The sequence below is a fragment of the Pongo pygmaeus genome, chromosome 6, assembly GCF_028885625.2.
Source record: "Pongo pygmaeus isolate AG05252 chromosome 6, NHGRI_mPonPyg2-v2.0_pri, whole genome shotgun sequence".
NCBI classification, from domain to species: Eukaryota; Metazoa; Chordata; class Mammalia; order Primates; family Hominidae; genus Pongo; species Pongo pygmaeus.
In genome coordinates, this window is record NC_072379.2 from 114664224 (window position 1) to 114679958 (window position 15735).

General features: G+C 33.5%; 1 protein-coding gene across 6 annotated transcripts in view; it reads right to left on the reverse strand.

Annotated features, from left to right (window-relative positions):
- The window catches only part of TFEC (transcription factor EC), a 273116-nt gene that overhangs the window by 33075 nt on the left and 224306 nt on the right, over nucleotides 1–15735 (reverse strand). For 4 of the 6 annotated variants that reach the window (XM_054495507.1, XM_054495506.2, XM_054495508.1 and 1 more), the window contains 2 exons: nucleotides 13738–13989; nucleotides 3580–3666 (listed from right to left, as the gene is read on the reverse strand). In XM_054495507.1, coding sequence (XP_054351482.1) covers nucleotides 3580–3666; nucleotides 13738–13989 — 339 coding nt within the window. The remainder of the gene's footprint in view (nucleotides 1–3579; nucleotides 3667–13737; nucleotides 13990–15735) is intronic. The other 2 variants (XM_054495510.1, XM_054495509.1) reach the window with 1 other exon arrangement.

A 15735-nucleotide genomic window follows, 5' to 3' on the forward strand; every position in this document is an offset into this window, starting at 1 on the left:
TATTTATAATCCAGTAGGTCAGTATATATTGATGATCTAGAAGGAGGAGCTATTTAGAGAAGAAAAGTCCTTTGGAAGGATCCCAGACACAAATGGTAGGGCTAGCTTTAGATAATGGACTAGGACAATTATTCACATGGGAGCTAGTTATTTAAAAGAGCATGGCAACTTCTTCCCTCTCTCTTGCTCCCTGTCTCATCATGTGACACTCTGGCTCCCCTTCCTTTCCGCCATGACTAAAAGCTTCCTGAGGCCCTCACCAGAAGCAGATACCAGGGTAATGCTTCACGTACACAGTCTGCAGAGCCATGAGCCAAATAATCCCCTTTTCTTTAAAAAGTACCCAGCCTCAGGTATTCCTTTATAGAAATGTAAAATGGACTAACACAGACAACCCATGTCATATAGTAGGTAAACATAATAATAATTATTGGTAAATATTCTCATTTTTGAAGCTTATTTTAATAAACATCTGTTAATTTAGCCTAACTAGAATCCATTCACATTTGCTTGGGTAACAACTACTGCTTTCTTGGTTCTCACTCAATCTGGGCAATTTGTTGTGGAGGGCTGTTCAAGCCACAGCTCTAGGGTAGGTCCAAGACCCAGAGACATTGGCTTAGAAATAGATATGTGACAGAAGCTGCTCTATTACCCCAGAGCTTTAACTGGAAATAAGAAGAAAAACAATTCCTCTTAGGTATCTCATACTAACTGAATGTTTCCATTAGGATGCATTTGTTTTTGAGAATCAGAAAATCCTGATATAATTGGCTAATAAAATAAAGAAAAAAAAACCCTTACATATCCATAGGCAATATAATTCTCCAGGGGCATATAAGCAGCATTTCTTTCCATATCTGTTGATTTTCTCTTTCCCTTTATTTCCTTTGTTTTTCCTCACTTTATCTACCTTTAGGGAAAAAAAAAAAAAGGCTACAGAAGCCCCATAAATCATGGAGAAGCAAAAAGCCTTCTCTTTCTTGAAATTACAGACTGAAGAAAACTTCCAAGCAGGTCTCAGTATCCTGCTCAACTTGCCAGAATTGCAGCACAAGCCCATTCTTAAAACAATCTCTGGCAAGGGAAATGGGGCCACCAGAATTGGTTTAAATTAATCAGAAACTTCCTCTTTCTTGTGAAGGAATGGATGTCTGAAAAAAAACTAGGTTAGCAAGAAAAAAGTGTATGCATGGCTGGGAATAGGCTATGACAGTGTCTGTTCAATGGCTGAGAATAAAGCCAGCACAGAAGAAAACAGAGACAAATTTACAAAGGGATGCCCACATACAATATTACTTAGGGATTTTTAGATGGCATGAACCAATAAATTCCTTTCATGCTTAAGCCCCTTATGAGTCAGGTTAACCACCTGCAACCAAAAGTTCACTGGCTAATATACTTACTCAAAGCTTTTTTCTGAATCTAACAAGTCTTTGCTTTTATCTACATAAACTATAAAAATCCTTCAGAGTTTCCTACCCCTATTCTACCAGCTATTCTTGTACATTCTCTTTTTTCTCACTTCTTGCCTTATGTTGTTCTCTTAACTTGCTACTTTTCTGCCTTCATGTCTATCTCTTAAAATCTTAACTATACAGTACTTCATAACTATATTTCAAACATCACCTCTTTCTAAAGGACTTCCAAAAATTCTCACTTTCGCATGGTTTCTCCTTCATTTGAGCTGCAGAGCAAATCTCTGACTAGCATTCAAAATGAACATATGTAGTCTATAAGATATCAATTAAAACAGCCTTCAGAGACCAATATTTTTAATTATTCCCATAATACAGAAATAGATACCAAAGCAAAGGCAGGTTACGTGATTTGCACCATGTCTGGACTAGAAACGGGTTTGACCCAAGTTCCACATTCTTTCCCGCCCTGACTCTCAGGTATGACTCATTGTGCTACCTCATTATATTGTCATCTCTTGACATGTGAATTGTGCCTCACTCAACTTGCAGTCTCATATTGTGTGAATATTATGCTTTACATATAATAAGTATTCAGTAAATATTTGGTTAATTGAACTGCTTTGTTTTACATGTGGATCTAAATTATCAATAATCTTTGGTTAGTTAACATCAGATATTTCTTTATGTAAATACACTTAGGCCAATAGCATCCATCTATTTAAAACTACATTCTGTATATCAAAAGCATATTCCCAATGAAATTCATCACCAATTTTTTACGGAGTAAGCCATTCTACAAAGACTCTACAAAACAAGTAGATAATTTGACAGAGAATGTTTCAGTATATACAATTTCAATGAAGTAAGTATCATGTACAAAGAAGAGAAGACTGCAGGAAATTAATATCATTTCCTCAAACTCAGAAGTTGAATATTGGTTAAGAAAATAGGATCCTCATGCTGTGAAATTAGAAAGGGAGATATTAGCGTTAATATCAAATGTATCTAGACAATTAGTTTTCATGTCACTATGCTACTTGAAATCTGAAGAGAAAAGAGGTAGAGTCATCATTCTATATTTAAAAAAATGAAAACTGAAAAAAAATCCTGCAACAAAAATCAGATTTGAAACCCCATCTGATATTTAGCAGGTAGAGTTAGTATTGGTGGAGGTCCTGCATACTAGAGAAAAGGAGAAAGAGACACTTCTCTCATTAGATAGTCCACTGAAGAATTGATACAAAAAAAAAGGGATGCTTCCACCAACATGTTTTTCTAGGCCCTAAATTGAAAACATCCATCATAATGTAGTCTAGCCTACTGACTTATAGATGAATAGTCCACAACTCAATATAGTCAGAATTCACTTTTTTAAATTAAATATTTAAAGTAACAATTCAATTGCGATCTTTGAGATTCTTTTTTCTCCTGTTCTCTAAAAGATTGTAAACTGTAAACAAACCAACAATAATCCTTCAAAACATGCTGAAAGAGCTTATACACCCTTTACAGATAACATTTTTATGATTCATAAATGAACAATCAGAAGGTGCACAGCAAGCAAATAGGAGCTAATACACTACCCTTTCATATCGCAGGAATTTGTACTGATTTCAACATAGAAGTCTTTCTACATACTTTAAAGGAGGGTGAGGCCTGTTCTATCTTTTCCAATTTGACTTTAACCTCTGGCTATTGGCTTAGAAGTAAATTTATATTTTTCATTGTTGTAATATTTTCTTTCTTCTACGAAGGTACAGAGACTTTAAATCTGAAAGCTGTATTAGTCATGGTAAAATAGTCAAAATTTAGTCATGACCTTATAAGAGTGTTTGATTACTTGCCGTGCTTAAAATAGAAAATCTAAAGATTAAATTCCTTACAGAAAATGCTAGCAAATTAGATATATAGTTAGATGCATGTATATAGGATTAGATAGATAGACACAGAGACAGAGAGAGAGATTAGTACAAGCACTATATTCTTCAACCATTAGATAACCTTTTTTTCTGCACCAATAAATATTTTCTAGTATTCATCTTTTATCTTGTCTGTTTAAAAAGTGCAGAAAAAAGCACCAGTTGCTAATCAAATTTTTTTATTATCAGAGTGTATTCATTTCCGTTTCAATGACCTTCTTGGGTCTGAAATCACTTACTGTTCTTTGCATTAGCAGAGGAGAGTCTGCTCCTTCCTCTTTAAAACTTGATTCCATACCGATTATATCCTCAATAACGTCCTCCATCTAGCAAAATATAATACATTTAGAATATTGTACATAATGATAAAAGTCGTGCTTCAGTCTGAAAACAGAGAGAAAAATTCTAGCAATCTTTAAAAGTTTTTTAGACAATTTAAATTGAGGTTATATATACATATATATAAAACCTCAATACTATAATATATTATATATATATATATATATATATACAAACACAGATTACTTTAGCATTGAAAATGCAGGAATCCTGACAATCTTTGGTCTGTTGCTTTTTCTTGCACTTGTGTCCAAAGGCTGACAGGTGACAACTTGGCAAATCACCCTGGGCTAGTCTCTTGGAAATCAGTATCTACATAAATAGAGTGGTTATCATGAAATATCTCAAGGCAGATAGGGTCCCTATAGTTAATATGTACAGAGATTACTTTCTACAAACTTTATTTTTCTTTTAAAATGTTCTGATTGCATCTTATACGTGGATATCTAAATATTCATGGTTAAATATTACCCAGTACATTCCTGTAGATATAGAAGAGATGGAAACATTTCATCCTACCTTCTCTAAAGACCAATAATAATAGGTAATAGCAATAGCAATAACAAAAACAACAATAATTATGAACATTTTAAATAGTAACAATAAAAATCACTTTTATAGTGCATGAGATGTACCAGGCATGCTTCTAAGTGCTTTACATACATCATTCATTTAATACTTATAATAACCCTATGAAATGAGTACTTTGTTATATAGAAAACTGAGAGAAAAAAATTCAATAATTTGTCCCAGATTATATAGTGAGTGAGTGGTGGAGGAAGGACTGACATCCTAGAAATGTGGCTCTATAGTCCAAATCTCATTGGCTTTCTATTTCCTTTCTCAGTTCTTTTCTAAAATAGAAACTTTCCTTCCCTTCTGTACTTTAGCTGGGGGAGATTTTAAAAGTTTATATGTTTAAAAAAATGGTTGCTTCTCTCTCTCTCTTTCTCTCTCTCTGCTCTAGCTCTAGCTCTCTTTGCTTCCATCATATTCCATTTAGTTAAATTTTTAAATGTGATATAAACTCAAAGATATTGTGTATGTTTTATTTATATAACTATAGTACTGTGAATTTCCCATGATATATGCAGATACAGTCAGGAGTACCCTCTGATAGATATGGAAAAATATTTTATAATTCTATTGATGTTATCTTCAAAGCAAGATATCTAGGAACTTAAGAGAATTAAGTGTTCAGAGAATTCTACTAAGATACTCCAAAAAATATGGAACACTATTCATATCTTAACAAATATTAATTAAGCAATGTTTACTGTGAGATCTTGTGGTTAGAACTGGAGCTACCATAGCCAACAGCAGGAAATTCTTACTCTTATGCAGCTCAAAGTCTTAAGGAAACAGACCCATAAACAGCTTAATAACAAATAGTGGGCTGAGGAAATTAAAGCAGGTAGAGGATACAGCTTGATGAAAATGGTTGTTATTTTATAAAGTGCATCATAGAAGATTTACTGACATTTGGACAGAGATAAGATTAACATGGGGAAGGGTGATCCTTGGGAAAAGAATAAGAAACACCTAAAGTAGGAACAAGTTCAACATGTTTGAGAAAGAATGAGCACTAATGGGAATCGAGCAGAGTGCGCAAAGGCAAGAGCGGTTAGAGATGAAGTGGAAAAGTATGCAAGAAACTGACATCACAGAATCCTCAAGGCCAGTGGTATCCAATAGAAATTTCTGTAATGATGGGAATGTCCTACATCTGAAATGACCAATGTATTAATAGTAATAACTAATCACATACCCACATATGACTACTAAACACATAAAATGTGATTAGTGTAACTGAGAAACTGAAATTTTAATTTCATTTAATTTTTTTAAATGTTACTGAATTTGGCCGGGTGCAGTGACTCACACCTGCAATCCCAGCACTTTGGAAGGCTGAGGCATGCAGATCACTTGAGGTCAGGAGTTCTAGATCGGCCTGGCCAACATGATGAAACCGTGTCTCTACTGAAAAATACAAAAATTAGCCGGGCATGGTGGTGTGTGCCTGTAGTCCCAGCTACTTGGGAGGCTGAGGTGGGAGAATCACTTGAACCTGGGAGGCAGAGTCTACAGTGAGCAGAGACTGCACCACTGCACTACAGCCTGGGTGACAGAGTGAGACCCCATCTCCAAAAAATAAAAATAAATAAGTTACTGAATTTGGACTAACTTTAAATTCAAATAGCCACATGTAGTTCATGGGTACTACAGTGGAGGGTGTAGCTCTAGCCATGGTCAGATGTTAAATCCTTATGCACAGAGAGATCTTTAAAGAAGCGAGGTTAATACACGTGCATATTTTGTTTCTTTTGTTTGGTCCAGTCTCTGAAATTCTTTAAGTAAATTCTTGATTGTTATTAAACTTGAATTTTTATTTTGTGATATTTTACTCATATTCTACCACTAAACGGGCAAAAGCCTTGTACTGAACAGATGTGAAGAAGATTTGAGGAAAGAAGATTGCTAAACATAATTTATGGGGAGTGCTTTTCATTTGGATACTTGGAGTGGATTCAGTAAAAGTTACACATAAGTTATTCATCTATTTTCTCTCTGGAAGCTTACGTCATAAATGACGTGGTCTGTTTAATTTTTCATGTTGACTATAAAGCATGCTTAGGTTTCCCTTATTCCAGAAAGAAACTTTTCTTTGTTACATGAGAAACATCCTCCTTTGGAGGCTGTGCCTTTGCCTTTAACACTACTATCCCTCATTTCTGTCATCTACCTACATGACTACTTTTTTCCCTAATTTCAGTTTTAACCATTATCTTAATGGATGTTAAAATCTAAAATCCAGCCTAAAACCTTCACAACTTCTAAGTATCTCCATAATTAAAAACCCAAGAATCCATTTGTTATTTTAAAAAGATAATAAACACACCATTTTGTATCAGATGAAACAGAATTAATAGATCAGACAAAATAAGAATTACAAACCCGCAAGTAAGAATCCTCAAAATAATAAATTAAGATCATAAGAATACAAAGAAAGAGCAAATTGCTTGACAAAAGTAAAAATGGAGATAATAGGCACAGAAAGTATAAGATTCAAGGACAAAGGAAAACATTTATACGTTTTCAGATATGTGAAAATAAAGGTTTACAAAAGAACAAGAATAAAACTTTTTAACAACACTGAGTGCAAGGAGAAAATGGGATAATACTAGAAATATTAAAGGTAAAGAACTTTGAACCTACACATTTATAGCCAAAAAAGTATCTTTTAAGTATGTGGATGAAATTAAATTCTTTTTGGATATAAAAACTCAGAAACTTTAAGGCAAAAATATCTTTTAAAAACAGTTTAAGGAGTACTCCAGTCAGAAGATAAATAAAACCATGAAATTGATACAAAACAGAAGAATGAGTAAAGAACAGTAAAATGTTTGTGATCTAAGTAACTCTATATATATGTAGAGAGAGACATACATGCATAATAATTATATATGTATTTCTATAGATAAGTACATATATATACATGAATTCTATACATACATAAATTCTATAAACATCAATTCAGAAAGGTAGGTGACAACAAGGAGATGAGACCATACTAAGGTAGATTTTTACTTAAGAGTATGTCATATATAATGTTAAACAAGGATATAGATGTAGAAAAAAACATAATGATGACTCAAAATATTAGAAGTAACAAACAGAAAAGAAGATAAAAACTGACCAATGGAAGATAGAAAAAAGAGGGCAAAGAAACGGAAAGCATAGTAACTTAAAACATAAGAAATTGTAACTGTTAAATCCTAATAGTAAAGTAAGTACAAGAATATAAATGAGTTAACATACTGATTGAGAAACTCTCTCTTGAATTGGATTTTTAAAAGGTTTTGTAATATTTTGTCTATAAGAGACACACTTAAAAGTAAACAACAGAAAAAGCTGAAACAAGGTTAAAAAAGGTATCATAAATATAACCAAAAGGAAATCCACAGTAGTGGTATTCATATTAAGCAATATAAAATTCAAGGTTAAAATCTAAAGGAAAAATAATACCAAGTGATCATGAACACGTATGCACCTAAAAATATATACAACTGTCAGAATTCTGTGGAAAAGTAAATCAACACTTGCAGTTGAATATTTTAACTCAGCACTCTCTAAACCTGATCGTTCAGCACATAAACCTAAGCTTAGACTTCTCTTTACCTATACTTAAAGCCATGCCTTGGGACTTGTCATCATCTAAAATGCTTCATTTCTGAAATCTTAAAATCCATGATCTTACTCATCAAATGCAGCCTTTGTTTTAGATCCAGTCTAAACACTGGCAGATCACCTGAACAATTTTTATTTTATGACCCTTTATGCCTTTGCTCTGTTACCTTTCTGTCCAACTATCCCAAACATCCCAGGTAGTCAATCTCTCCACCTTCTATTAACTCTGAATTCAAAATAGAATGGCTTCTGCTCACCATCCTACTGACATCCCTTTTGTTGTTATTTTTATTCACTCTTTGCCAAGTTCAACAGATATTGATCAGTTCTTATTTTACTAGACTCATCTGCTATATTTGGGTGTGTGAATCACTCCCTCTTTCTTTAAACTAATTCTTTCTTTGGCATCAATGACATTGCACTCTCCCAGTTATCTTTTTACTTTACTTTTATGGGCCTTCTCTTCTAACCATCCCTTAAATGTTGGTCATCTTTAAAAGAGTATCTTTAGCTATCACTCTCCTCACTGTATTCAGGTTCTCAAGGGGATTTATTTCTCATTCAAGATTTCAAAGACCATCCGTATGCTGACAACTCTCAAATCTCTTCCTCCAGTCCAGCAAATTTGGATATCTAGCTGTCACCAACATCTCCACGTGATGATCTCACTGATACCACAGTTCAACATGTTTTAAGGGAGAGTCTCACTTTCTCACACCGCACAATGGAAATAGACTCCCAGCTGTTCCCTATCCCTGACTCCAGACTTCTCCCGCTATATAGTTGACAAAGTGATCTAGAGTCAAATCTGATTATGTTACCCTAGGTCCCAAGTTTCAACCCTACAGTGACTTTATACTGTTTAACATGGAGTACTAGCCTCTCTGTAATTTGCTGATTACTTACTTCTTTGATGTCATCTTTTACCACCATCTGCCTTCTTTTCTATTCATTTCACACTGCTTCCCATCTCTATTCTGCGCTCATGCTATCCCATCTGGCTAAATGCCCTACTAGTCATTTTCCTCTAAGTCTTTTTACATAATATTATAATTATTTGTTAATTTTTTCTCTTGTTCTCAACCTGAAGCTCCTATATGGTATAGATTATATAGGATGTGCAGTTTGTTTCCTGAGCATGTGGCAATGACAGCTGTCTGAATGAAGAAAAAAATGAAATCTTATTGACCATTCTAAGTTCTTTTTTGAGAAATAGATTTTTTATTTTCATTTGTCTTTTGAACCTCTTCTCCTGGTTGTCTTCTAAGTTAACTCATCGTCACTTTCATGCCAAACTCTACACTCCTTCTAACTACCATACTTCTCTTAACAGTCCCTTCATCTATGTATGTTATTCATCCTGTAAAGGCTCAAAAATCTCAAAATTGCACCAAACTCATCTTCCACCTTCACTTTCATATACAATATGACACTGAGATGCATCAACATTACTCCTGAGTTTTTTATTCTCTCTACCACCAATTTTCCTGATTCAGGCTATAACTAAATTGCACTGTAATATTCTGTCATCTGTTCATGTAGCATGAAACTTAGCCTCAATTCTTTCCCTCTCAACTACCATTTAAATGTTTCTGAAGCATTGCTTTGATTATGATACTTTTGTACTCAAAAACTTGTTCCCACAGCAGTTCCATTGAGAGTTGTGTAGTAAATTATCAATTTTCTTCTTCTTTCTTACTAATGTTTTTGATGAAACAATATGGTCAGAAGAAAAATGCATTTTTTCTCAGCTTCACATCAGCTAAATGTGGCCATGTGACACAGTTTTGACTAAGTCATAAGCATAAGTCTCTTGTGAATTTCCGCAAAATTTTTACTTTCCTCATGGAGGCATTCTCCTTGCTTCTCTCTCTACTGTCCGTCTGGTTTGAAGGCCTGAGAGGTGAAGCGGCCCTCTTGTGATCACATGAGGCCCATTAAGATAAAAGTCACTTAGTGAAGAAGAAAGAGGAAGAACTGATCTACGTTGACATCACAGAGAACTACAACAGCTTCTGACTACCTGCTTCTGACCTACTTTTCATGGGAGTTGCCCTGTTTTAAAAATGGAGATAATAGGGGCTGGGCATGGTGGCTCACCCCTGCAATCCCAGCACTTTGGGAGGCCGAGGCAGGTGAATCACTTGAGGTCAGGAGTTCAAGATCACCCTGGCCAATACGGCGAAACTCCGTCTCTACTAAAAATACAAAAATTAGCTGGGTGTGGTGGCTTGTGCCTGTAGTCCCAGCTACCAGGGAGGCTGAGGCACGACAATCTCTTGAACCTGGGTGGTGGAAGTTACAGTGAGCTAAGATTGTGCCACTGCACTCCAGCCTGGGCAACAGAGGGAGACTTGTCTCAAAACAAAAACAAAACAAAACAAAACAAAAAACAAAACAAAAAAAGGAGATAATAGTAAACCATAGTGCTGTTTAAAAAATTAATTTAAAATACCACCTGACATAAAATAAAGACTGAATACTCTCTTATTTTTGTTGTTAATATCACTGTTAATATTCTGTTGTTAATAATTATAAGATATAATTGTATAAGATTATATGAGATAATATAAGATTATTATGGGAGAAAAATTTGTAACTCTCATTTAGTTAAATCATGGGAAGTTATTTTCTCTTGCATGTTCCTAATGCAGATCTAATTGATACAGTCCCCCACTACCTTGGAATCATGGTCTAAGTTCCCAGATCTGCATTTAAGTCCTGTAGTCCCACCCTAATCCTCCTTTCTAACCTCAGTCACTTATTTGTACCAAATTGTATCACTCTCAAACCCACTTATGCTTGTCTACTCTGCCCTTAGCTTACAGCATTCTCGACTCAAAAAAATTATCTTCTATCATCTTTGCTGTTGATGTACATGTCTTTCAACACCCAACTCAAATATTAACACTTCCAGAATTTCCTGAGACCTCACACTGAAAAAATTTATCTTCTTTCTGATTTTCTAGAATACCTTGATTTCACTTTTCTAATGGTTCTTCTCAAATTATACCATATTACTTAAAGTATCACTGTACCAATAACAGCAAGTAGAGAAATATTATTGAAATAAGGGTACTCATTATTCATTAACTTACAAATTTGCCAAAAATATGCACTGATTATTAATTGGCAAAAATTTGTCTTAGGAGCTAGATATTAAAATGTGAATAAGGTATGGTATTTTCATCAAGGAATTAACAGACTAAAAGATAAGAAAAAGAAAAAAGGCATAATTAAAACGTAGCATGTGCTGTGAGAATGCCATGAAAAGTGCAATTGTTATCCATATGATATCAGCGTTGCTATGAAAACTCAGATAACAGGCGCTAAGCCCAGAAAGAGCATCACCAGGGAAAGCACCTTAAACAAGAAACCTGAAATGAATTTTGAAGGTGAGCTAGAATTATCCAGACAAATGGTCGTGATCAAATAAGCAGGAGGTAAAGAAAAGGTGTAAGAAGGAGAGCCCGGCCACCATGAGAACCAGTGGTAAACTCATAGAGCTGAAACATGAAGCTCTATGGGGATACTAAAGGATAAGTCTGAGCCAGGTCAAGGGTTAAGTGCAGAAGGGTCCATGTGCTATGGGTAGAAGTTTGAATTGTATCTTAGAAAGACCCATGTTACAAAATGCTTCTTTCGATTTTATATTTCATCTTAAAGATTTTCAGACTTCAAGTTACTCCTAATTCCAATTACCAAATCCTGAATCTAAAGCTGTTCTCAGACTTATCCTGTGGTAGCTATGATTTCTGGGGTCTTCTTTGAATTGATGAAATGCTCCCTGATGTCACAGGTGGAAAAGGCTTGGGAGAAAAAAAAAAAAAAAAAGATGGCAACAGACACCATCTCCTGAGCTCCCACTCTGCCCTTGTGTTAAAAATGTAAAATTCAAGCATCAAAACAATTCTACAATGTGTACACATATGGGTGAGAGAAATTAAGGACTGAAACCACACAGCTATACTACACTGACTATGTCCAAAGACTATACACTTTCTGCCTTGAGTCATAGACTCCAAGCACCAGTAAAAGCATTAGACTATTGTGACAGCACAGGGTATATCCTAGCTATCAAAGATAGTAAGTCTGTGAATGATGGCAGTACGTGAAAATGTATAAACATACCAAATTCAAAGGGACCACACACTGATTAAAACTATTACAGACTCAGTAAAACTGTGATTAAATGGACATTAATGATGGTTGGGAGATACTTTTGTATACATAATTTAAAATATGATGGTTTAAAAAAATAGAAAAAAATTGTCTATAGCCATTGTTCGTTCACATTGCCCCAAGGCCAGAGCAATTCTTGGGACTTTCAACCCTTCTGAGCCATGAGATTCTTTGACTGAGAGCACCCAAAGACCACTAAAAACATGTGAATTTTCTTTATATATACAAACTTAGGATAAAAGCACAGGTAAGATGTGTGCTTAAAGAATAAAAAAAGTAAATAAAAGGCAGAAAGCTGATCTATGTTGCTTACCCATTCTCATTTTTTAGAGTACATATTTTATAAATATATAATAAAATCATTTGTAAGTTTTACCTAGAATTAACTGGCATATGCATATCCTTCAAGATTTGTTTTTCTCTTTAGAAATCAATCTTTGACACAAGAAAATGAACTTTGGGAGAAGTAGTTGTAGGATAAATTGTACTGTGTGTAGGTCTAACATTTACTGAACAGATTATTTCATCTGATATATATTTTTACAACCTTCATAGACTGAATAGAGAACCTGATTCTACATTCATTTTTTAGGAAAGATTTTTATATATCCACTACTGTAAAGTTTGAGTAAATATACATGTAGGTATTTACATTTGGTTTTAGATTTCAAAAACTCCCATTTTTTTATTGTTTTATTTTTTATTAACAATCTACCAGATCTTTATTTTTTTCTCTTTTCCAGGTTAACATAAAATCTGTTTAAAAAAATTCTCTATCATTTGGAATTTAAATAATGGGATTCTGAGCATTATCCTTTTGTGCCTGGAGGCTACAGGCTTAATAGATGGTAGGCATTGACCTGAAATCGGCAATAAACACCAGGAATGTAGATTGGGAGATTAAACCTGGGAGATCACAGGACCATAGCTTTATCTAACAAATCTAATGGAAAAAAGAAAAGAAAGCTCAGTTATTAATATGGTTTTTTATACTGAAACATTAAAGGAAGTCTTTTTTCTAGTACCAGTGTTTCCCAGTTCTATTCATACTTCAGTATTTTCTGAAGGTTCATTACAAGCAAGTCACAATAAATATAAACTCCATGAAGCTAAATACTCATTTATTTTGTATGATCAGAACCTCTAAATTTTGGTTATTTAGTAAATAGTAGCCAACTATTTATTAAAAATAGAATTGAATGTATAGAAAAGCAAAAGTTAAAAGATCCAGATATAATTTCATGTAAGTGCAATAAAATTATTAGTCTTATTCTAATAGTCAATTTCTACAGCAAAAATTTACTGCTATTTAAGTAATTTCTGCCTGTTTTATTTTAATGGATATTTAAGACAATTTAACTACTGATAAATATTTCAACTAAATTTATCAGAAAACATTTACAATTAAGGCTAAATCTTCTAAACACATACCACTATTAGTGTCTATTTTAAATCACATTAATACATAATTGAAGTGCATATTAAAAATGAATTTTTATAATTTATTATGCATAGGAATTTATATGCATATAGTTAATAAATAGAGAATAATTAATTAATTAAAAGCACATTTCTTTTGTTACATTTGCAATTGGAATGTTTACTGTAAAAATGTTGACTTCAATTACTTTAATAGAGTTTTTTTCAAAAACTGATGATATATTTTTATAACCAGCCATTAGACATACATGCCATTGCGCATTGTCATCTTCTTTCCCGATAGCTAGTAACTTGGTGAGTGGGTTTTCTGTGAGGCCAGCATCACTGTCCAGAGTTGTGTGTGCATGCTGCACAAGAGGCCCACCACTTGGCACTGCAGGTTGTGACCATTTAAGAGTTGGATTGATGATCTGATGATCAAGGGTCATGAAAGAGTTTACTTGCTGTCTCTGGGCTTTCTGTAGCTGAGGCCTTGCAGAACTTTCCAGGTGTGCTGGGACCTACAAGATCAAAATCAAACAAATACAATGTGCAGCATCAGCTGTGAAATTAGAGTTCTCCTTTCCACAATTGCACTAGGATAATAAACACACTATACTATAGCATCTAGTTGCTCTCAAATCTATCGCCCATACCTCTGTCATAAGTTACATACAATTTTAATGGGTTATGATTATTAAGAAGTAATTTAAACTTTAATGAAATATTTTAAATGCTAACCAGTTTTTTTAAATGAGTAGCCTTAAAATTAGGAATAAATATATAAACCACAATATTTTTTGAGGGTCTAAAAAATGAGGGCCTAAAATAACATAAGGAAAATACAGATGATTCACTATTACAAGTAATTTCTATATAACATGTATTACTTGGATTCCTTTATATTACACATAAATATTCTATGGAATATGATCAAAACTTTGTTAAGAAAACTAAAAATTATAAGAGAGCAGGAACTAGAAATATATGTACAAAATATTAAGTGTGAAACTGTATGGGTAGTGAAAATCTAGATGATTTTTTTCTACTTTTCTGTACTTCCCTATTTCTATCCTGAGCCCATTTTTATTTTTTTAATCTTATTTTTAAACCCTTTCATATTTTCACCTTATAATAATGAGAAAGTGGTATACTCATTATTATGAATTGACAGGAGCATTCAGAAAAAAATCTAACGATTGTCATGTGTCAACTAAACAACTGTCCAGTCTGCCAAAATCCCTTTTTCAAAATATACCACATACTTTCAAAATTTTACACCTTCAGTCTAGTTATCGTAGTTAATATTGTACTATCATTTGTGTAAGGACAACTTTAAGCATTTCAAATCTGCCCTTTAAAAGCCTGCGAGCATAGTTTTGCCTGTCAGTAGTCTTTATATTTACTGTGCTATTCTGTGTATTCTAATACATTTTCCTCAAGTGGCCTATATATAAACCGATTTAATATTTCCCTCATGTTAAACAATAGTAAAGATTGCTGTACAGTGCTTATTTTTCCTTTTATTTCAGTTACACAAACTACTCCTTAAATCCCTTAACATGCATTAGCCCAGATAAATAGCCTCTACAAAGTATTTTGCATTTAAATTAGCTGGTTTGGGGTACAATATTGTGGTAGTTACTTTAGTTTAATTCTGCTATGCTGACATTTTTAGCATTATTTTAATTGTACTACCATAAAATAATTTTTCAGTCATATAAAAAAGATTAAGATTGGTAACAAAGATTACACATATTACTAATTATATTGCTATGAGCTTTAAAGTTGTAAAATAACATTTCATTAAAATGCCGGTGGTAATTTTTTTAGGGTAGCTATTTAGATTATCCTACTGTTCGAAATTAATCCTTTTTAATCTGTGTACATTTATGAAATATACATTATGAAGAACACTTTCAGTTTCACAAATCTGAATGATCTTTCACACTATGCAACTGAATGCCAAAGAACATTGTATACCTACAATTGGGAAATATCTCTTGTTCTAAGAAGAATATGTTGAATCAGAATTTACAACATGCATTAACTAATTCAATTTTTACTTTTCATCCATTCATTCCAAAAGCCTCACTGAAGCACTTACTCTTGTGTTATATCAAGAATACAAAAGAAGTCATAGATGTGATCCCAAGGTTATAGGAGTTTACAATCTATTGGGAAGTATTAGTATCAACTATAGCAACAACAACAATGATAATAATATTAAGCAACAGATACTAGGCACTATGCTAAACAATTTACAT